General features: G+C 37.6%; 1 protein-coding gene across 1 annotated transcript in view; it reads right to left on the reverse strand.

Moving 5' to 3' along the window:
* cog5 (component of oligomeric golgi complex 5) overlaps window positions 1–23,816 on the reverse strand; it is a 507,949-nt gene that overhangs the window by 464,042 nt on the left and 20,091 nt on the right. Inside the window, exons 4-6 of the mRNA XM_028812938.2 lie at window positions 15,333–15,387; window positions 14,478–14,547; window positions 1,176–1,296 (exon numbers count right to left, since the gene is read on the reverse strand). Coding sequence (XP_028668771.1) covers window positions 1,176–1,296; window positions 14,478–14,547; window positions 15,333–15,387 — 246 coding nt within the window. The remainder of the gene's footprint in view (window positions 1–1,175; window positions 1,297–14,477; window positions 14,548–15,332; window positions 15,388–23,816) is intronic.

Raw genomic sequence — 23,816 nt, forward strand, 5'->3', positions numbered from 1 at the left:
AACTACTAGGCACCATAAAGGCACCAATCATTTGTGCCCTGTCCTGAGTGGCACAAATTATAAACAGATCATTCCAAATTAGTTGATTAAACAATTTCATGAAAAGACAATATAAAAGACTAAGTCTGTTAAATAGTAGGAACATTGGCTGTCATTCAAGAGATAAGCAGTGTGATTACTTAATTCTAAACACTTGTACAATAAACTATGTCAACCCAAGAACAGCTCAATGCAGCTTCCATTTGACACAACAGAAACTAGAAGCCAATAAGACCAACAGCAGCACATGTTGCTCCCAGAAATAATCAATGATGCAAAAACAATCCTCAGTCCATCTACCCATCAATTTCCTAAAGCAAGAACTAACCTTAATGATGCAATATTCCATTAGAAGGCATACTGTACTCATGCACACACCAACAGCCATGCCAGTCTAAGTACGTGTTTAGACAGAACAGATTTTAACCAGTGTTTGGTTTTATCAGAAATAACCTAATAATTTAACTGTCAGAATTAAACCAAAAAAATATTAAAACAAGAAATTCATGTTTAGCAATCACATTAAAAATATTGCAGCAATTGAAATTGTGATAATAAACCTTAAATAATTAATAAGTTTGTGAAAATAATATTATTTTAAAGGTTCAGAAACAAACACGCTGGATTGAATATCTTTCAAACTCACTCTATATAGATGAGCATTTTTTTTGAAGGAACAAAACAAAATAATTACTTAAAGTACATTTTCCTTTAGCAGTAATCAAGGACAAAACATTCTCTTTTAAAAGCAATCATGCTTTAGCCAATTCACACATTGTACATACTCCTAGGGTGCCACCTACAGGCCTTTTGATTTTACTCTAAAAACAAATGTATTCATATATAAAAAAGACCACATGTTGTGCACCACCACAAACACTGAAGTGTAACAAACTTTCCTGGATTTCACAAAGAACTATATGAAGCAAGACTAAAACAAAGAATCCAAAGTATTTGTGCGTCAATAGGTCAGATCTATTATTAAGTCATCTTCCACAAACACATCTAAAAGATGCTTGTAAACAACACAGACATAATTACAGTGAGATCAAATGCACAACTGTTTTTTTCTGAATCTACTCATAACAGATAAATATATTTAAAACCATTTAATGTACAAATATTAAAATTCTTACCAAGCTCATTAAGACTCTGTGCGGCTTTGGTGATTTCTCGGCTGCCTCCTTGTAATTGTCCCTGAAGTCTCTTGCTGAGATACAATATACGGATTATTCTTCTCAGCATATCACAAGCCACCTAGAAAGAAAGCATTTTGCCTTTATTACAAAGTTTCCCAGACTACTTCACAAAATTTCTAAATGTGTACCAATGATCATTTATTTCATCATAGCATAAGGAACTAATTATTATTTTATTCATACTTTTTTATTAGAAAATTTTACACAAGAGATACACATGCCTCCAATTTAATTGGCAAATATAGTGTAATACTGCAATTTTTTTCCTGCAAGAAATGCAGTCTTTCACCATCCTTTAGAATAAACAGCACATTCTTACTTTTAATCCTTTACTTAGGCAGTTGCAAAATCATTTAAGATGGTTACTGTGTACATTCAGTCCCAATTTTTGAGCAGAAGTGTGGATGCAGTTTTATTGTTCTGGGTACAGGAAAATGCGGTTCTTGAAAATGAGTCTCATGAAAGCCAGATGTGTACTGTGTAGAAGCAGGTAGAGGTGAATATAAGAGTCAGCAACAAATTAGTGACACAGTCACAATTCTGCAAGAACTTTATTAAATTGTAGTGTCAAAGCAGGAAACAAGTCCTTGGACGAAGTACTTGATTTACCAGTCAATCTATATCCCAGCCCTCTGGTATGGTCTCGACTTGAGCTCTGGTAGTGGCCAAAGGATTTCATTTGCTGTCTGAAGAAGGGGCCCGAGTTGCCTCGAAAGCTTGCATATTGTAATCTTTCTAGTTAGCCAATAATAGGTGTCATTTTGCTTAATTTCTCACTACATTCATAATGGCTAACACAGTACAACACTCTAGCATTACAGACAAAAATGAATACTTACGCAAGAAAAAAACATATTCAATGATACATTTATTTATTTATCCTCACATTTCATGCTCTTTTTCTTTATTTGTTGTCACATTTCGCAATACTTTTTATTTATTTGTATATTTGTTTATTTAATTTTGACTGAAATATTCATTGATAACTTGCAAGAATAAGCAAAATGAAAACACTTGATCAAATACAGTCCTATCATTGCCACTGCCTATGTGGAGTTTCCACCATCTCCTCAAGTCCAAGAAAATTTTCCTCCTAAATTTCAAAGATGGGCATATTAGGCAAATATGTATCACTAAAGTGCCACAGTATGAGTTAGATTAATTTTACACTGTGATATATCCTGCTATGGACTGGCATCCCTTCCAAACTTGGTTCATGCCTTTTGCCTAATGTTGTTATAACAAGTCCTGGCTACCTACAATGTAAATTGAACTAAATAGGTTCAGAAAATATTGGTATGTTATAAACGGGAGGAGGAACTTTCTTGTTCACCCTCTTACCCATAATGATACAGAAGTCCAAAGTATATAGAATTGTAGTGTTTATCACAAAACAATATATTAGAATGAACAAATGGATGAAAACAAAGAATACAAGTAAACAATAAAAAAAAAAAAAAACTATAATCTTTTTGAGCCAACCTGTACAGGTAGGGATTGAACCTTGCCCACTATGTGGAGTTGTTTATCCACTTACCCTCATCTTCTATACTAGAACCACTCACACCTCTTTCTCTCTCCCCTCCAATCACTTTATTTAACCTTGCCTGTCTTGTCCTGATCAAATCAATGCACAACTTTAGACTCAAATGGCCAATGGCAAAAATTTGCATTTAAGCCACACCATGGGAGTTACAATCAAACCATCCAAAGAATGGCATATGGGATTACATACAGCTTGTGAAATTCTCTCTACAAATCACATTCAATCATGTGAAAAAGTAAGTACACCCCTCCATGCACAACAGTAAACTGGTATTGGTATTTGGCCTCACCAGCTTTTTGCAGGACAGTATATGGTTTCACCTGGAGGTGTCCTGCTGAATACAATTAACTGTGCCCTGTTAGTCCTCAGTATTAAAAAGATTAGAGAAATGGTACATATCTGCAACCTTTCAGGTGCACATGAAGGGGTGTTGGCCAATGTCATGGGCCACAGGGTGACGTGTCTTGGGAGGATTTTGCGATAGCTGTATGGGCGTCTCTCCTTGAAGGGCCCTCGGGGAGTTGTGTCAGACACTGCTCGTCTGATTCTTCCGGAAGCACTTACAGTTAGGTCCATAAATATTTGGACAGAGACAACTTTTTTCTAATTTTGGTTCTGTACATTACCACAATGAATTTTAAATGAAACCACTCAGATGCAGTTGAAGGGCAGACTTTCAGCTTTAATTCAGTGGGGTGAACAAAACGATTGCATAAAAATTTGAGGCAACTAAAGCACTTTTTTAACACTCAAAGGCTATTTCATGGGCAGGTGTGGGCAAGTCCGTCGTTATGTCATTATCAATTAAGCAGATAAAAGGCCTGGAGTTGATTTGAGGTGTGGTGCTTGCATGTGGAAGATTTTGCTGTGAACAGACAACATGCGGTCAAAGGAGCTCTCCAAGCAGGTGAAAGAAGCCATCCTTAAGCTGCGAAAACAGAAAAAACCCATCTGAGAAATTGCACACACCAACAGTCATGCCAGTCTAAGTACGAGTTTAGACAGAGCAGATTTTAACCAGTGTTTGGTTTTATCAGAAATAACCTAATAATTTAACTGTCAGAATTTAACCAAAAAAATATTAAAACAAGAAATTCATGTTTAGCAATCATATTAAAAATATTGCAGCAATTGAAATTGGGATAATAATAATCCTTAAATAATTAATATGTTTGTGAAAATAATATTATTTTAAAGGTTTAGAAACAAAAACGCTGGGCTAGAATATCTTTCAAACTCACTCTATATAGATAAGCATTTTTTTTGAAGGAACAAAACAAAATAATTACTTAAAAGTACATTTTCCTTTAGCAGTAATCAAGGACAAAACATTCTCTTTTAAAAGCAGTCATGCTTTAGCCAATTCACACATTGTACATACTCCTAGGGTGCCACCTACAGGCCTTTTGATTTTACTCTAAAAAACATGTGAGGCAACTAAAGCATTTTTTAACACAATCCCTTCATTTCAGGGGCTCAAAAGTAATTGGATAATTGACTCAAAGACTATTTCATGGGCAGGTGTGGGCAAGTCCGTCGTCATGTCATTATCAATTAAGCAGATAAAAGGCCTGGAGTTGATTTGAGGTGTGGTGCTTGTATGTGGAAGATTTTGCTGTTAACAGACAACACGCGGTCAAAGGAGCTCTCCATGCAGGTGAAAGAAGCCATCCTTAAGCTGTGAAAACAGAAAAAACCCATGCGAGAAATTGCTACAGTTTGGTACATCCTGAGAAAGAAAGCTGGATGTCCACGGAAGACAACAGTGGTGGATGATCGCAGAATCATTTCCATGGTGAAGAGAAACCCCTTCACAACAGCCAACCAAGTGAACAACACTCTCCAGGGGGTGGCATATCGATATCCAAGTCTACCATAAAGAGAAGACTGCATGAAAGTAAATAGAGGGTGCACTGCAAGGTGTAAGCCACTCATAAGCCTCAAGAATAGAAAGGCTAGATTGGACTTTGCTAAAGAACATCTAAAAAAGCCAGCACAGTTCTGGAAAAACATTCTTTGGACAGATGAAACCAAGATCAACCTCTACCAGAATGATGGCAAGAAAAAAGTATGGAGAAGGCATGGAACAGCTCATTATCCAAAGCACACCACATCATCTGTAAAACACGGTGGAGGCAGTGTGATGGCTTGGGCGTGCATGGCTGCCAGTGGCACTGGGACACTAGTGTTTATTGATGATGTGACACATGACAGAAGCAGCCGAATGAATTCTGAGGTGTTCAGAGACATACTGTCTGCTCAAATCCAGCTAAATGCAGTCAAATTGATTGGGCGGCGTTTCATGATACAGATGGACAATGACCCAAAACATACAGCCAAAGCAACCCAGGAGTTTATTAAAGCAAAGAAGTGGAAAATTCTTGAATGGCCAAGTCTGTCACCTGATCTGAACCCAATTGAGCATGCATTTCACTTGTTGAAGACTAAACTTCAGACAGAAAGGCCCACAAACAAACAGCAACTAAAAGCCGCTGCAGTAAAGCCCTGGCAGAGCATTAAAAAGGAGGAAACCCAGCATCTGGTGATGTCCATGAGTTCAAGACTTCAGGCTGTCATTGCCAGCAAAGGGTTTTCAACCAAGTATTACAAATGAACATTTTATTTCCAGTTATTTAATTTGTCCAATTACTTTTGAGCCCCTGAAATGAAGGGATTGTGTTCAAAAAATGCTTTAGTTGCCTCACATTTTTATGCAATCATTTTGTTCACCCCACTGAATTAAAGCTGAAAGTCTGCACTTCAACTGCATCTGAGTTGTTTCATTTAAAATTCATTATGGTAATGTACAGAAACAAAATTAGAAAAAAGTTGTCTCTGTCCAAAAATTTATGGACCTAACTGTACTTGCAGCCATGGGTTTGGAAGCTCCAAGACGGGGAAGTGTAGTATAATTTTAAGAACTGCATTTTTTTTTGCAACTTTTGTTGCTAGCTGAGGAGGTGCATTTCAGCTGGCATAGGTGGCAATGCGCAGGAGTCGGGAGGTGTACGTGAGTGTGAAACTGTGCCATATTATCAATTTTGGGGAAAAGTGCCTTCACATCATAGCTCCCTAGTCAGAAGGAATATCAAATTCAGTAACTGTAGTTAGAAGACTTCAGAAAACACAACTGGAAATAAAAAAGGATTACAAAATAAAATAACTCAGTGACAACTTTCCAGTATAGTTTCAGATTTCTCAATAATCGCAAGTTGGTCATATTCTGATGTGTGATAGCACTGGAGCTGGACAAAGGCATTATGGGTATTGTGAGTTCAGCTACAATCTCCACTCTTTTTTCCCCTCTTTCTCCACTCTGTCATGGTACAATGAACACAAGACATCACACAGACAAGCCTCTCTTCTATTTACACAGCCCAAAATGCTCAAGTTCTTTACCTCTTGTGCCTGCACTGTATGCATGTTACTTCAGAGTGAGCACTCATTGGTTATCAGCTCACCGGGCAAGTCACAGACTTGTTGGACTGAGATGCTGGGACTGTCACACTACAAGAGGTGACATCTCAGTAACACACCACAACTGTGAATGAAAATTACTGGAAAACTGCGTAGTGTGAAAGAACTTTAAGTTATATACAGTGGTGTGAAAAACTATTTGCCCCCTTCCTGATTTCTTATTCTTTTGCATGTTTGTCACACAAAATGTTTCTGATCATCAAACACATTTAACCATTAGTCAAATATAACACAAGTAAACACAAAATGCAGTTTGTAAATGGTGGTGTTTATTATTTAGGGAGAAAAACAATCCAAACCTACATGGCCCTGTGTGAAAAAGTAATTGCCCCCTTGTTAAAAAATAACCTAACTGTGGTGTATCACACCTGAGTTCAATTTCCGTAGCCACCCCCAGGCCTGATTACTGCCACACCTGTTTCAATCAAGAAATCACTGAAATAGGAGCTGCCTGACACAGAGAAGTAGACCAAAAGCACCTCAAAAGCTAGACATCATGCCAAGATCCAAAGAAATTCAGGAACAAATGAGAACAGAAGTAATTGAGATCTATCAGTCTGGTAAAGGTTATAAAGCCATTTCTAAAGCTTTGGGACTCCAGCGAACCACAGTGAGAGCCATTATCCACAAATGGCAAAAACATGGAACAGTGGTGAACCTTCCCAGGAGTGGCCGGCCGACCAAAATTACCCCAAGAGCGCAGAGACGACTCATCCGAGAGGTCACAAAAGACCCCAGGACAACGTCTAAAGAACTGCAGGCCTCACTTGCCTCAATTAAGGTCAGTGTTCACGACTCCACCATAAGAAAGAGACTGGGCAAAAACGGCCTGCATGGCAGATTTCCAAGACGCAAACCACTGTTAAGCAAAAAGAACATTAGGGCTCGTCTCAATTTTGCTAAGAAACATCTCAATGATTGCCAAGACTTTTGGGAAAATACCTTGTGGACTGATGAGTCAAAAGTTGAACTTTTTGGAAGGCAAATGTCCCGTTACATCTGGCGTAAAAGGAACACAGCATTTCAGAAAAAGAACATCATACCAACAGTAAAATATGGTGGTGGTAGTGTGATGGTCTGGGGTTGTTTTGCTGCTTCAGGACCTGGAAGACTTGCTGTGATAGATGGAACCATGAATTCTACTGTCTACCAAAAAATCCTGAAGGAGAATGTCCGGCCATCTGTTCGTCAACTCAAGCTGAAGCGATCTTGGGTGCTGCAACAGGACAATGACCCAAAACACACCAGCAAATCCACCTCTGAATGGCTGAAGAAAAACAAAATGAAGACTTTGGAGTGGCCTAGTCAAAGTCCTGACCTGAATCCAATTGAGATGCTATGGCATGACCTTAAAAAGGCAGTTCATGCTAGAAAACCCTCAAATAAAGCTGAATTACAACAATTTTGCAAAGATGAGTGGGCCAAAATTCCTCCAGAGCGCTGTAATAGACTCATTGCGAGTTATCGCAAACGCTTGATTGCAGTTATTGCTGCTAAGGGTGGCCCAACCAGTTATTAGGTTCAGGGGGCAATTACTTTTTCACACAGGGCCATGTAGGTTTGGATTTTTTTTTCTTCCTAAATAATAAAAACCACCATTTACAAACTGCATTTTGTGTTTACTTGTGTTATATTTGACTAATGGTTAAATGTGTTTGATGATCAGAAACATTTTGTGTGACAAACATGCAAAAGAATAAGAAATCAGGAAGGGGGCAAATAGTTTTTCACACCACTGTACTTCATTTTTGCAGGAGGCCTATTCAAAAATTAAAGATCAATTTCGGTTGAATAAGATTGGGTTGACCAAGACTGATCATACCTATAGTTAGAAGTAGTGCTGGGCGGTATACCGGTTCATACCGAAAACCGTTTTTTATTTTTTTTATGATATGGATTTTTCTTATACCGCAACACCGGTTTAAATTGCCTAAACAACGTTCGGAACGTGGCGCAGCGGGAAACTGTTCAAGTGGGGACCTTTTTCACTGCTACACCGCTAAACACAGATTTGTTGCACTAGGGCTCTTTTTCACTGCTACACCACCAAATAGTGGGTGGTAGCATAGGTATGCCGCGCGGTGAAAATGGACAGAGAGCCAAAAAAAAGCAGTCACGTCTGTCGCCTGGAGATGCTTTAGTTTTAAAAGGTCAGATGTGTAAATACTGTTTCTATACTACTGGATAATACTGCAAGCCAAGTTATACTTGTTTTATTTGTTTTCAATACAGTGTAATGTACCTGGGTACTGTGTAATAGTGTGACGACATTTTGACTTTATTCTCGACATTTCCACTTTAATCTTGACGCTTATGACGAGAATATATTCTTTTGACTTTATTCTCGTAATTTGTCATTAAAGTAGAACATCGTAAACTAAACTTCATCATAAAATGAATATTTAATTTACTAGATTTTCTCAAACCCCGTCATAAGTTATATAGCACATTAAATGCTTTGTGTTAAGTGATTCGTTCAGAGATGGGCGCAACTCTGAATGAATGGCATAATTAAACATGTATAATGAAGATATTTTTAAAGTTCTGAACACTCCGTGGGCTAAGTTTATAACTAGTTTTAATTTCACAAAGACGTTTATCGTGTGGTGATTGGTTATGTGGTTATGTGGTGAAAGAAAAAGGAAGGATAGGAACTGGGGTTTTGGTAGCCTACGTCAGATAGAGACAGCATGCATACAATAAAGATAGCCCGCTCAGAAGAACATGCATTGAATTCTGTGTTCGTGTCTCCGACCAACAGATCACAAACCCAACATTTATACAATATTTAAGTTAAACCTGTGCGATAGCTATTCATACATCCAGTTTTTTGGAGCCTCGTCACACCTGCCATAAAGTTCTCTACACTGAACATACACCTGGGGACCCCTTACTGCCAGGGAGCAGCACTACCGCCTCACTACCGTGCATGTGTAATACCTGCTTTAATGCATTTCATCATGAAAATGATATCAAGTATTTTTCTTAGCATTCTAAATTTTCAGAAAGCAGGAATATCATGAAGTGAATGGATTCTGTATGGTGATCGCTGTCTTCTCTTAGTGCGGAGGAAGTCAGTTTAAGAAGCGTAGTGATTAACCACTGGGTCGGGAAACGTAACACAAAGCATTTAATGTGCTGCATTAATTTATGACGGGGTAAATTAAGTAATTGATTAAACGTTGATTTTAGGAAGAAGTTTACTTTACGACATTCTACTTTAATTATGAAGTAAACTATGAGAATAAAGTGGAAATGTCGACTTTAATCTCAACATAAACGGCGAGAATAAAGTGGAAATGTCGACTTTAATCTCGACATATAGTTTGTTTTTTTCTTCCCAGTATAGCTTAGCTTGAAGCAAGGTCCATATTAATGCAGTTTGCCTAAATGATGGTTCAGCTGGTAAAGATGTCATCACCAAGTTGCACTTGTTGTATTTTATTTTAATTTGGTGAATACTGTGTAATGCACCAGGGCTTGAAGTCTTGAAGTAATAGTGCAACTATCAGTAATAATACTATTATTTATTTTATTGTTATTATTTATTAGTTTAAATATTATGCAGTTTAATGATGATAAAGTTGTTTAAAAAGTCACTTTAACGTGTCAGTGGATTGTTAACATTAACAGAAAGTGTAGTTGGTTTACAAAAAATATTTACTATTTATTCCTTTTCTAAGACATATTCGGTGCAATACAATTTTTGACAAGCACTTCTGGATATTTTACTAAGTCTAAATGCCTCTTTGTATGGTTGAAAATATGCTGTCAAAATTATAGTTTGTTTTTGCAAAATTTGTTCAATAAAAAGGTTCTATATTTTGACTGCATCTGTCATGCAATGTGATACCTTCTCCATTAGTGCCACCCCCTTGAAAACTATCACTTTATGGGGCAATGCAAAACTGTATTAATACTTGTGTGCACATTAAAATGTTTTTTTTTTGTACAATGTACAATACTCTTGACAGTGGAATAGGTTATTCTTAGCCAGTAATTGCAGTGGAAAATGTGGTTAACATCCACTCATGCATGAGGAAAAAAATACCGTTGAATACCGTGAAACCGGGATAATTTAGAAAAATACCGTGATATAGAATTTTGGTCATACCGCCCACCCCTAGTTAGAAGACCCAAAGACTGACAATTATGATTTATACTAATCAATGTCCTTCATAGCTTCTGCAGTATATTTTTGGACTCTGAAACTCTATTATGGCGCTTATGGAAACTATTTTGAAACTAAAATAATTATGGTGCATGCACTGAAAATTATGCATTAATCAGTAACAAGGGCCCTCTTAAGCTGATAATGGCAAGATATTTTAATTGTGTATCAATTTAAATAGGAAATTGATGGCTGCGACTGCAATAAATAAAACTGCTGTCATAATTTTACATGTTATTAAGGATCATTCCTTCTCAGATCCACTGAAACTTCTCTGTCCATATTTAAAACAATATTCCTTTTTAGCCAGTACATCACAGATATTCTCAAATTGACTAAATTTTTACTAACAACGTTCTCCTAAATCTTACAAATATAATGCTTTTGTAGTCTCAGATAATCATTATGTATCCCAATACAGCTCGCGAGTGGCAATTAAACCCTTTAAGACTAGCCAACAAAGATTTTTCTCAAATCACACAAATTTGTGTTTTCATAAAGATAAAAGCATCACCAAAGAACACTCATTATTACAATTATCATATTCATTTATTATATACTGTATACATTTTTGGGGAAAATACTCTCATTCAAATTCGGCATTGCTTTATAAGTAACTCAAACCATCCTGTAATCCACAATAATCCCTCAGAAAACCCCTAGTGTGAAGTGTGAAGGCATGGGAATAGCCCAACTTTTGGAAAAGTTTGTATACCCAAAGGAATAGCAAACCCTCAATTCTGCGCACTGTCCTTTTTTCCACCTCACACCTCATTATAAAATTTTTATTCAGATGCAAGTTAAGCAAGACACAGAAACGATATATTCAAGGGAAATAAAAAATAACATAGTGCCTTTGTGAGTATGAACACTAAAGTTGTTCAACAATACAATACTTATGCTGTTCCAAAAATTAGTAAGCAATTTTTTTTTATATGAGAGAACAGGAGGCAAGTTTATGTTTTAAAACTTTGCATGTACATGACAGAAAAAATGTTATCTTAGCATAATGTTTGTCTTATTTACATCAATTTGAAAACAAAGGTAACAGAACTGCATCTGCTTGGTTAGCATTAGTATATATAATACTTGCAAATACATATTGTATATACATTTACATACATTACATGCTAATTATACCTGACTTAACTTGAATGAAAAGCTTTGTGATCCAGTCATCAATAACTATTGCTAGCTTAATAGCAATCTGGCTGTACATTACTTGCTTAACATATGTAACCGACATAGATACTATTCTCTGCTGTAGTGCGTGATAATTACACATTCCGGTCTTCTTTAGATCATGAAAACCTTTAATAAAAATAAATGCTTTACATTTATATAGCACTTTTCTCAATACTCAAAGCACTCCATGAAGGCAGGACCTGGGATGCAAACTCATGATCTCCTTACTGCAAGGCAGCAGCGTTACCACTGGGCTGCACACTATATTGATAGAAGGCTGGGCAATTTTTTTCCATTAAATTGTTTAACATCATATATTTTTATTTTATTTATTTATTTATTTTTTTAAGAAGAGCTTTGTATAGATTAGCAGTTGATCAAACTTATGAATATACCAATGGAAAGAAAACATATCAGACTGCCAATCATCCTAGTTTGATTAGCTGCTGTAAAGTTCTGGGTAACGATACTCTTATGGATCAGCAGATGATGCTACTATCACAAAAGGAAATCATTCAAGATGCCATAGGTTATAATACAAGCTCTATTGCAGGGTGTGAGGTTCCCCAGACCACTAGAGGGTGATGTGTTATAGCCTCGCAAGCATACTGGGGAGGACTGCCAATCTGTCCCTCTACAGTACACCTTGGTAGTGGGGCAAACATGCAAGGACCTCTGTTGCCGCTATGGAGTTTTGCCCGTATGAAACCAGAGACTGATGATGATATCCGAGTGCTTACAGCAGGGTACCTGGAAGGTAGTTAGGGCACAATATAAAAGGACCTTGCTTCCTTTGGTCAGAGAGCTTAAAGTTAGGAAGCAGCTGGTGACAAGGGTTTAGCTGGTCAAAATGAGAACTCAAGTAGTGGAAGGTGAGCAGGAGAAATGTTGAACAGAGTAGCCAGGGGTTACTATTGCTTAGGTAGGTCCTGAGGGTGGAGATGTTTATTGTTTTCTGTTTTTTCTGCACTTTACTATTCCCTTGTTTTAGTTATTAAGGTTTTGTTATTAAAGCCTTTGTTTTGTTTTATTATTTTGGATTTCTGGATTGGAGCATGGGGTTGTGTGACCACCCCTACAGACCACAATAATCTTGCGTATACAGTCAAAACATATTAACGCAATGATGGAGTTCTTGTAAAGGAAAGGTGTAACTTTAATTCAGTTGTTTGTACTTGGTCTGGATATAAAAGATCGGATGTGGAACAAACTAATGTAAAATGCAAGGTTCGCAAAATGACGACAGCAGTTCGAAGTGGCAGCACCTCGAGTTTATTTTAGCAGCAAAAACAAAAATATCAATGGAACTGAACAAATGCAAAAAAGCACAGGACGAAGATAAAAATGCCCACAACTGACAGCTTTAGCATATCCTTCTGCCTGCTTCAGCATTCAAAACTAGAGAAGAACCAGTCAGAAAGAATAAGAAGAGATCAATTGTCCATGGCCACCACCTTCAAAACCCTTCTCTTTTTGGGGGTTGTCTTTCTGTTACCTTTCCAGTGCACTTTTCGTCACTTTCATTTGCACCAAATTTGGCAGGTGAAGTTGATTCACAATCGCTTATGTTTCCTAACTGGATAGATTGATATCCCTGAAGCTTAATTGACTTGATGTTAGACTATAATAATTAAGTATTCCCTTTATTTTTTTTTAGCAGTGTACTTTTCATTTATATTGCACTCTGAATTGTGTAAGGGTGTGGTGTTAAATGTTCTCTCTGATGTAAACACAGTTGGTTTGTGCTTGTGCATTTTCAACCTTAACCATGGTGACGCTCCCCTTATTTATGCAAAATCTGACTTACTGGCTTTTTTTCTTAGATAGCACAATTCAATGAATTGCATCACTCTGCATTGGAGAAAAGTAATGAAGGAGTAGTGACAAAAACATCAATTCCAAAAACGAGCAAGAGTATAAAGATGTACAAACACTACAAAAACCCATTGCCATCATTGATGGTTCCTGGATGGACCAAAGCTCCAAAATTGATTTCACAGGATAATCTTTTTTTAACCAAAAAGTGGCCAGATACTGGCCTTAGTCAAACAGCATTTTTGGAAAAACTTCCTTTGGGGGAAAAAAAGAAACTATCCCATTAGTGACAGTTATGAATAATAAAAAGGGGTGATACTGAAGATAGATATTATTTTAAAGACAAACAAAATTTCTCTGTTTCGATTTCTAACAAAATGACACGGAGAAACGATAAGGAGAATTCGAGTTACTGCATTACTTTAGAAATACTGTGTTACTGTATATTATGAAGTACTGCACTAGCAATTTGTGAACATAATTAAAACATAATAATCCTCCTCCATTTATGCACTTTGCTTCTTTAGCAGTTTCACCACTCACATGTAAATACCTAAGGTTACTTAATATGTTTCATTATGCTTTTGTTACAATAAATTTTGATAAGCAGTTACAACTTGGGGTATTTTATTTATTTGTTATTTATAGGCTATAGTTTGTACTTAAACTGCATTTAAAAAAATGGTCAATAGAATCTTAACCTACACCAAAAACAGCACCCCTCCTGCCAGACAATGCAGGCATAACCATACACCATTGGTATTTTTTGTTAGTTATTGGAACAAGATAAGCAAACCACTTCACACACCCCTATATGTTGTCAACTTTCATTAACGCTGAACAGATTATATTTTTGTTTGAACTGTGTATTACTTATTGTAATGTGACTCCAAGTTCAATAAAGTTAAACATTAAAAAAGCAAAGGACAGTTAAACAAATACAAAATGATATATTTTAAAGCATGATGCAATTGAAATGGTAAAATAAGTGATTTCTATGATATACAAAAAGATTAAAAAGGAACAAGTAGGCAAGTTTACATACCTGGAGCCTTGCTAGCTGGGAAGTCCGAGCAACAATTTTATTGTAAGGATCAACAATCTTGGCCCTTATTCTGTATATGAAAATATAAAAATGACATGTTCATACAACCAAGTCAAAGCATTATATGAGCATCCTACATTTGTTAATAATAAAATAAATGTACATATTATTTGCACACATTGTAGTTGGTTTAACTAACAAAGCACAGGGAATAGCTAGCAAAGCCCTACAAGAAAGAGTATAAGTATAACCTAGGAGAAATCACACACCAAGTGCTAGTGATGTCTGACTCTCCACCAATGTTGGGAAAGAGGTTTTGGAAGATTAGCAGTACCTCAGCATATTTACTGGTTAATAAAAGACAGCACATGATCTCTGATCAAAGAAATGTGAATATATGTTGTCATTTTAAAGTTAAAGCTAGCAGGAGGTCTGTTATATATTTCTGGCCAACAAAAAGGCAACAGATGGTCCTGAAGTGGTAAGGAGTGGTAACTGAGATGACCCATCAAGGTAATTAAAACTGTGCCAGGCCAGTGGCTGTTTCGGTCTAGATTTGGAAGATGACTGGGACTCTAGTGTGAGTAACAAAGGCCAGATGCTCAAGTTAAAGATAGTAAACCTGAGGAGTAAACCAGCATAAACAGAAACCAAATTGTTTCATAGTCATGAATAAAATTCCCTTGATAAAATGTTAGTTTTAACATCAAAACCACTTTAGATACAGACCTATTTTAAAAAAACAGTTGTTAAGAAGATCAATATAATTCTGGTCAATAACTTTCATCAGACTTGCTAGCCACACCTTTTATTTTTTCTATGTTAATTTAAAGCTTAAAACATCACAGCTAGTACCTGTCAACAGCTCCTTGTAGAGCAGATATTCGTGTTTGCATCATCTGAAGCACTCCTAAAAATAAGTACAAAATAATTAATAGAAAAACACTGAATCTTTTTAAAGTTTTACATACTTATTTTTCCTTGAACTTCACTTAGTCCTTAACAAGTTCTACTGCTAAGAAACATCGTTGGAAAAACAACCAAAAAGTTTTTAACTTCCTGCATTCAACAAAATAGTAATAAATGTACAAAGTTTAAACTAAGTTACCAGTACAAGATGGTGGAAATGCAAATTTACAAGCACTGAGTGGAAGTGAAGAACAAACATTAAAGATAATTCTACTGTAGTATATTGGTAGCAATAAGGCACAAGTACCCTTGCTGCGCCACTCTGCAAAAATTAAGCCTTCAATCAATGTCTTTATGTAACAGGCGTAAATGAATGACACAACATCTGCATTTCACTGACACTTTACTGCATGTAATCTAGAGGACACTGCAATTTAGTCATTTTTATTCCAAGTTATCATTCAGATAGATAATAATTTCTACATGCCCTGAACTATAAGGGAAATGATTTAATATTAGCAAAGGATAATCTGAGGTCTAAAAAAAAAAAAACTTTAGCAGGATAATCTTGTTGACCATAGCCTTTATTACTGCTGTTTGTTTTTCTTTTTCTAATTAACTGGTAAGCACCTTACTCCTTTTGTGATGTTAGCTTTAATTTTAAACTCAAAAAAGATTACACTGGTGGTCTTGTAGTTTTCTACACCTAAACCAAGTTTGGTTTATTAATGGAAGACTTTCAGTCATTTAAATTATCCAGAAATTCACCCATGTAACAAACCTGTTTAATCCACATATTGGGTATCAGGAAGCCAGAGTCTATACTGGCATCACTAGGCATAAGTAAGGAATCAGCTCTGAATAAGAAACCAATCCATCATAATCAGAGACATGAAAATTACACAAACCAGAAAAATAAAAATGATTAATGATTAAAATGAAAATAAATAAATAAAATTACACTGCAAATCTAGATGGAACTGAAATTGAAGGTCCAAAATAATACCTCAATTTGTTTTGCAATTCCATTACAAGTAAGATTAAAAACCACACAGACACTTATCTATATTACTAAACGACAGTTAATTTATGCACGGCAGGCGCGGCGGATGCACCGAAGCGCATGCGCACTGCGGCGACGCCCCAGAGTCAAACGCAGTGGCTTCCCAGAGTCAGTAGGTGGCGCCCAAACAACACAACCCATAAACTACACTTGCTCTACTCCACTGTGCCAGGAGGCTCCCACAACGCGCTTCACACACACCAGAAGCAAAAACATCACGGCTCCACAATGAAAGAGCTCAACTAACGGAAATACAAAACGAGCCCTGTATGGATAAACACAATGAACGAGCGGGAGCTCAATGATTAGTAATACAAACACGAGCCCGTATGGCTACGACCTGTAAATGAGCCCGTATGGATAAACACAATGAACGAAGGCGCCCACACAAAGAAACCGCTTTAGTTCAAATAGGGTTATTGAATTAAATGGAAACTTTACAATGCCTACGACCTGTGAACTAAACCTGAGGTAAAGCGTGCACGCCAGGTTGTACAGCCGCCCGGACGCGACCGCCCACACCACTGCATATACGACGACACAGCCATAAAAAAACAAAAACGAGTCTGCTTAAGAAACACAATAACAGAAGCGCGTTTAACTGTCCCAGGACGCACCCACCCTCCATGATATTTCATCACGCAGCGGCTTCCCACCGAGGCGCATACGTAATGCGCCGTGGCGCACGCCCCAGAGTCAAACGCAGCGGCTTCACAGAGTCAGTAAGTGGCGCCCAAACAACACAACCTGTACACTACACTTGCTCTAATCCACTGTGCCAGTAATATAGATCACATAACGGTCACAGACTGAAACCCAGCGGCTTCCCAGACTCAGTGGCTGGCACACGAACACCACAACCTGTAAACTAAACTTGATGCGCTCCACTCTGCCAGAAGTCGGTGTCAGCAAAGGCAACATAATCACGTCTCCGCAAAACGAAACCGCTCTAGTACAGATATGCTTATTTAATTAAATGACATTTCCCCAGACACACCCACCCTCCATGATATGTCATCCATCCAAATATTGGATGGAACAGAAACTGATTGCCATTCTTGGATCTACGATTCTCTAGAGAATCGCGGGCTTACTTGTGCAAATACATAAACAAAACCAAAAAAATAAGTGTCTTTCTGCATTATGGAAAAGAAAGACAAGTATGCAGTCTGAAAAGAAGCTTAACAAGATTTTGTGCAAACTGGCTCTAAAAGCCTCATGATACTTGAGCTAACAGAGAGTGTGGCAGACCGGCTGGAAAGTCTCTATGATGGAAGGACCAGGGGAGAGGACATATCTACAACAATAGCTCCCCCTGGATGCGAGAGGGCAGCCTCACTGGATTGCATTGGGGACAAGGGGCTTGGAGTTAGGAGGCTCAACCCTGTTGGGACACGTGGTCACCGCCAGTGGGCACCTGAACAGTCCCGGAGCCATGGACTGCAGCACTTCTGCCACACCCAGAAGTGCTGCCAGAAGAGGATCCAGGAACATGTGGAGTACTTCCGAGGACCCTTACAGCACTTCCGCCACACTCTGGAGTGCTGCTGAAAGAAGATCAGAGTGCACTTGAAGCACTTCCAGGTGCACTATAAAAGAGGCCATCTCACTCCATTCTGGGAGCCAGAGTCGGGAGGTGGTGGGCAGAGCTTACCTTGGAGGAGTGTAGGCGGTAAAGGAAAATAAAGAAATAGAAGAAGAAAAAGAAATTGAGCCATAGTTGTAATTGTTGGTGATTTGTGCACTGTGTGCTGAAAAGAAAAAATTTAAAAGAAAGGTTTATTTTGCACTTGTGTCTCTGTGCCTGTTTGTGTAGGGGGCTGATCGTTCACAAGATGTACAGTATAACATCTCATTACAATGACAGCTTAGAGGCCATGCAGTCCAACATGGCTTGTCGATCATTGTTCAACTAACTCCTGCAAAATACTATTAAGTAGAGCGTAAACAATGAGTAATACCACACTACCTAGTAATTTATTACATGTATCTATTACTCTCTGTGTAAAGAAAAACATTCTGACATCTAAATTAAATGTATAGTCAAGAGGACTCCTTTTTCATTAGAATTATAAAATGTAACACTACAGGGCACCACTGAGTCCCAACCCCCAGGCACAACTATTATAAAACAGTCATGGGTTCAAACTAAATAATTTTATTTGCGCAAAAATATCTCCAATAGGCTCTTTCTCAGTTCATCCAGTACATCACAACATACAACCCCGATTCCAATGAAATTGGGACGTTGTGTAAAATGTAAATAAAAACAGAATACAATGATTTGCAAATCCTTTTCAACCTATATTCAATTGAATACACTATGAAGACTAGATATCGAATGTTCAAACTGATAAACTTTATTGTTGTTTTGCAAATCTTCACTCATTTTGAATTTGATGCCTGCAACACGTTCCAAAAAAGTTGGGACAGGGGCAGCAACAGACTGGGAAAGTTGAGGAATGTTCAAAAAACACCTGTTTTGAACATTCCACAGGTGAACAGGTTAATTGGAAACAGGTGTTTGTCATGATTGGGTACAAAAGGAGCATCCCCAAAAGGCTCAGTCATTCACAAGCAAGGGTGGGGCAAGGGTCATCACTTTGTGAACAACCACGTGGGCAAATAGTCCAGCAGTTTAAGAACAACGTTTCTCAACGTACAATTGAAAGGAATCTAGGGATTTCATCATCTACTGTCCATAATATCATCAAAAGATTCAGAGAATCTGGAGAAATCTCTGCATGTAAGCGGCAAGGCCGAATACCAACACAGGCAGAACTGCATTAAAAACAGACATCATTCTGTAAAGGATATTACCACGTGGGCTCAGGAATACTTCAGAAAACCATTGTCAGTTAACACAGTTCGTCACTACATCTACAAGTGCAAGTTAAAACTCTACCATGCAAAGTGAAAGCCATATATCAACAACACCCAGAAACGCCGCCGGCTTCTCTGGGCCTGAGCTCATCTGAGATGGACTGACGCAAAGTGGAAAAGTGTGCTGTGGTCTGACGAGTCCACATTTCAAATTGTTTTTGGAAATCATGGACGTCATGTCCTCAGGGCCAAAGAAGAAAAGGACCATCCGGATTGTTATCAGCGCAAAGTTCAAAAGCCAGCATCTGTGATGGTATGGGGGTGTGTTAGTGCCCATGGCATGGATAACTTGCACATCTGTGAAGGCACCATTAATGCTGAAAGGTACATACAGGTTTTGGAGCAACATATACTGCCATCCAAGCGACGTCTTTTTCAGGGATGTCCCTGCTTATTTCAGCAGGACAATGCGAAGCCACATTCTGCATGTGTTACAACAGTGTGGCTTCGTAGTAAAAGAGTGCAGGTACTAGACTGGCCTGCCTGCAGTCCAGACCTGTCTCCCATTGAAAATGTGTGGCGCATTATGAAGCGCAAAATACGACAACTGAGACCCCGGACTGTTGAGCAACTGAAGTTGTACATCAAGCAAGAATGGGAAAGAATTCCACCTACAGAGCTTCAACAGTTAGTGTCCTCAGTTCCCAAACGCTTATTGAGTGTTGTTAAAAGGAAAGGTGATATAACACAGTGGTAAACATGCCCCTGTCCCAGCTTTTTCGGAACGTGTTGCAGGCATCAAATTCAAAATAAGTGAAGATATACAAAACAACAATAAAGTTTATCAGTTTGAACATTCGATATCTTGTCTTTGTAGTGTATTCAATTGAATATAGGTTGAAAAGGATTTGCAAATCATTGTATTCTGTTTTTATTTATGTTTTACACAATGTCCCAATTTCATTGGAATTGGGGTTGTACATAACACAAAATAATCCTTCTCCTCACCATCAACACCTCCAATGAGTATTATCCAACGCCTCCTCTGAGGTGAGGCGGCCCCTTTCTATCTTGGACACAGAAGGACTTCTGGTGCGATAGCACTACATGATGATAGCACTTCTGGGTCCCTCAAAACAGGGATAATTTCCTTCTACAGTTCACCCTGGTGGACCCATGATGCCCAGTTCCCAACACCCCCTGCTATCATATGCATGGGTGAATCAACCCAGGAGTGCTGCCACTTAGCATATCAGGGTGCTGAAGTATCTTATATGGTTGTCTCCCTTAATCCATCCCCTTCATAGTTCAATCTGGGAACAAGAATGCCCTCCATCCAGGCTGAAACCTTCATCCATTGTCCCTTCCTGTTACAATTAGGACTGAGAAATGAAGTGTTACTTTGAGGGCACTCCAACAACAATCATCAGTAAACAGGAAGAGATCAAATACCAAAAATAAATGTGAGAAAGAAGAGCATTAAAATTCAAAAAAGACAGCAAAAAATCACTATCAACACATCAAGCCAATAGGTCCTAACACTGACTCAAAGTCCTTGGTCCTCACTATACTCAAAAGTATTGGTTCTGTTAGAGAGATCCAAAGCTTAGATGCCAGAGCATGTGCAGTACTACCTTTTATAATGTGGACATGATGATATCATGTCATACTAATATCACCCAAAAGAGACCTTGTTACAATAAATAATATTACCTCTGCCGGAAGATAGCAACATCCACAAGAAAAACCCACAAAAAAGCCATTAAAACAATATAATAAAACTAATGATTAAATTAAATGAACATAATTTCCAAAATAAAAATTATAAAAAATAATGTATTTTAGAGTTCCAAAACATGACCATAACAATATCCTGTAGTAAAGGAAACGGTCTAGTCCAAGGGGCATCAAAAGAAATTTCACCCAGGGCCAAATTTTCTCATAGCAAATACACTTTGGCCTGAGCCGGGCCAGGCACCTTCAACAAACCCTGCAAACTCAAACTCAAACACACACACACTATCCTAGACACTCTCATCCAATCACTCCTTCATTCAAAGCACATATATGTTAAATCAGCTTAAAAAAGGAATCACCAAGCATATGTTTAACTTCTTATCTACTATTATATAATAAAACACTAAGGTCTGTGTGTCCTGTCCCTCCAAGCAATCTGATTAATCAGTTTGACTTTGGTGTGATTGGTCAGTTTGGCTTTGGTGATGCAATCAAAAGAAGAAGTGTGAGTGTGAGACACATGAGGGCAATAAATGCATATGAGTCACGCTGAGAGAGTTGCTTTCAACGACAACAAGTATTAAAGCGAACTTGAGGTGAGAAAGGCGCTTTGAAAATAATGACAGAGTCTGAGAAGCAGGCTTTACAGGATAGCGGTTGATCGAGTAAGTGTGGGTGAAGAGATGTTCACACACATGGATACAGAGGAAAGGCACTGACATGTTGAACAACAAATATTTTTCAATTATTCTATTATCTGTCATTGACATGTATCATTGCTAGTAACTTCATGTAACTTCAAAACAAGTCATCTACCAAAAATGTCTGTCAAAATGTCAAGAAGAAAACTTTTACAGAGAATTGCCATTCCAATAATGAACTTTAAAGAACGTGTTTATAATGTCATCATTCAGAAATGCTCAGCTATCTAGAATGAAACAGTTGCTATAATAAAATGGGAGATGCCACTATATTCAGACTTACAAAGAATCTTGTTTTGCACACTGAGGCCTGACACAGGAAAATCAAGGCATTGAAAGCAAGCTACAATCTCAGTATAATGTTAAACATGTGCTTTCCTCCAACCTACATGGAAACCAGCTACACACAATAAAGCTTTTTTTATCAGAACTTGCTAGAGATAATGTTATTGAATCTGTAAAACACGCAGCCTTGTCATCCTGAAATGTTGCATGTCATGATCATGTTTTGGCAAAAAATATCCAAAGTCGGGATGACATTGTCAACCAGGCTGCTCATATATATCCTTAGCCTTTGATGAAGTGACAGAAAGCAAATACCACTGTGCTATCCAATATTTTGTTGGAACGGAATTCATAAAGGAACAGCAGGAACATGCTGGAGGGATGTGGGGTTTTAAGGTGATTGAGCTCCTGCTTCTTTTGTTCTAAATGACATTTTTTGGGCCTTGCTTTTGAAAGTGAGACCTAACTCTCACCCCACTTCTAGGTGCCAACTTGAAAGACTAGACTTCATATTTAGTGGAGGAGAGGGATCACTCCAATGTAACAACAAATAGAGAATTTTATTGACTTGGGGAGATTTCAGCACAGTTTTTTATAAAGAATGATATGATCACTATGCATGTGCATGTACTACACTTATTCACTGGCATATTCTATTCAGTAACAAAAAATAAATACTGCTTAAAATAAATTCCAAAAATTATAACAAAATCACTATAATATCAGTAACACATAAATTGGTGAATACCAATTGGATATTTTTATTTACACAAACACTTCAAAGCTGCTTTTGTAGGAACACATTTTTTTTAAATCAGGTTTGTCTAACAATTATTTTCTCGTGTTTGCAACTTTTGCTGTTGTAAGATTAATATTTCCATCAATATATGGTAGTGACATTAACCAGTTAATGAGATTTTACTGAAGTGTAATTATTAAATGAATAGTCAAAGTAATTTCTATTTCAAATCTTTAAAATTCCTGACACTTTAATGTTCCGAAATTCTCCCACTTTTCTTTAACATTCCTTTTAAATCAAACTTACGAGGTGTGATCAAAATATATGGTGAATGCTTTAAAAAAGAAATGTTTATTGCAGTAAAAGATTTACAACTACTAGTCACCCTAAAAATACTCTCCTCCACTTCAAATGCACTTATCCCAACGATCCTGCCACTTTGCAAAGCAGTTCTGGAAGTTTTCTTTCGAGAGTGTCTTTAGTTGGGCTGTCGTGGCTGCCTGGATGCCCTCAATGGATTGAAATCGTTTGCCTTTCATGATCATTTTCAATTTAGGGAACAGCCAGAAGTCGCACAGTGCCAGATCGGACGAATAAGGTGGATACGGATACAGAGTAATGTTTTTATTCAACAGAAATTGTCGTACTAGAAGGGATGTGTGACAAGGAGCGTTGTCATGATGTAGAATGAAACCGTTTCAACATTTTCCTCGGTTATTGATGTTGAAGGACGTTCTGATTTTTTCTCGCCTTCAACTGAGTCAGATCCATTACAAAATCGATCAAACCACTTGTAAACAGTCTTAATTGTCGATGCCTGACATTTACTAATTATATGTAATTTTAATATAACTAAAAACAAATTTATCAGAGGAGAATGACTTGGGGCCAAAGAAATTCTGCCAATGGGCCAGATAGGCTGCCAGTTGATGATCCTGGGTCTTGTTGCACTTCTCTGCAGAGACGGAAAAAGTACTAAAAATTCTACTTAAGCAGAAGTACTATTACTTAGCCAATAACTTACTTAAGTAAAAGTATATGATTTGGAAACTACAAGTAAAAAAAAAAAGGTTCTGAAAAAA

The sequence above is a fragment of the Erpetoichthys calabaricus genome, chromosome 1 (assembly GCF_900747795.2).
Source record: "Erpetoichthys calabaricus chromosome 1, fErpCal1.3, whole genome shotgun sequence".
Lineage (NCBI taxonomy): Eukaryota > Metazoa > Chordata > Cladistia > Polypteriformes > Polypteridae > Erpetoichthys > Erpetoichthys calabaricus.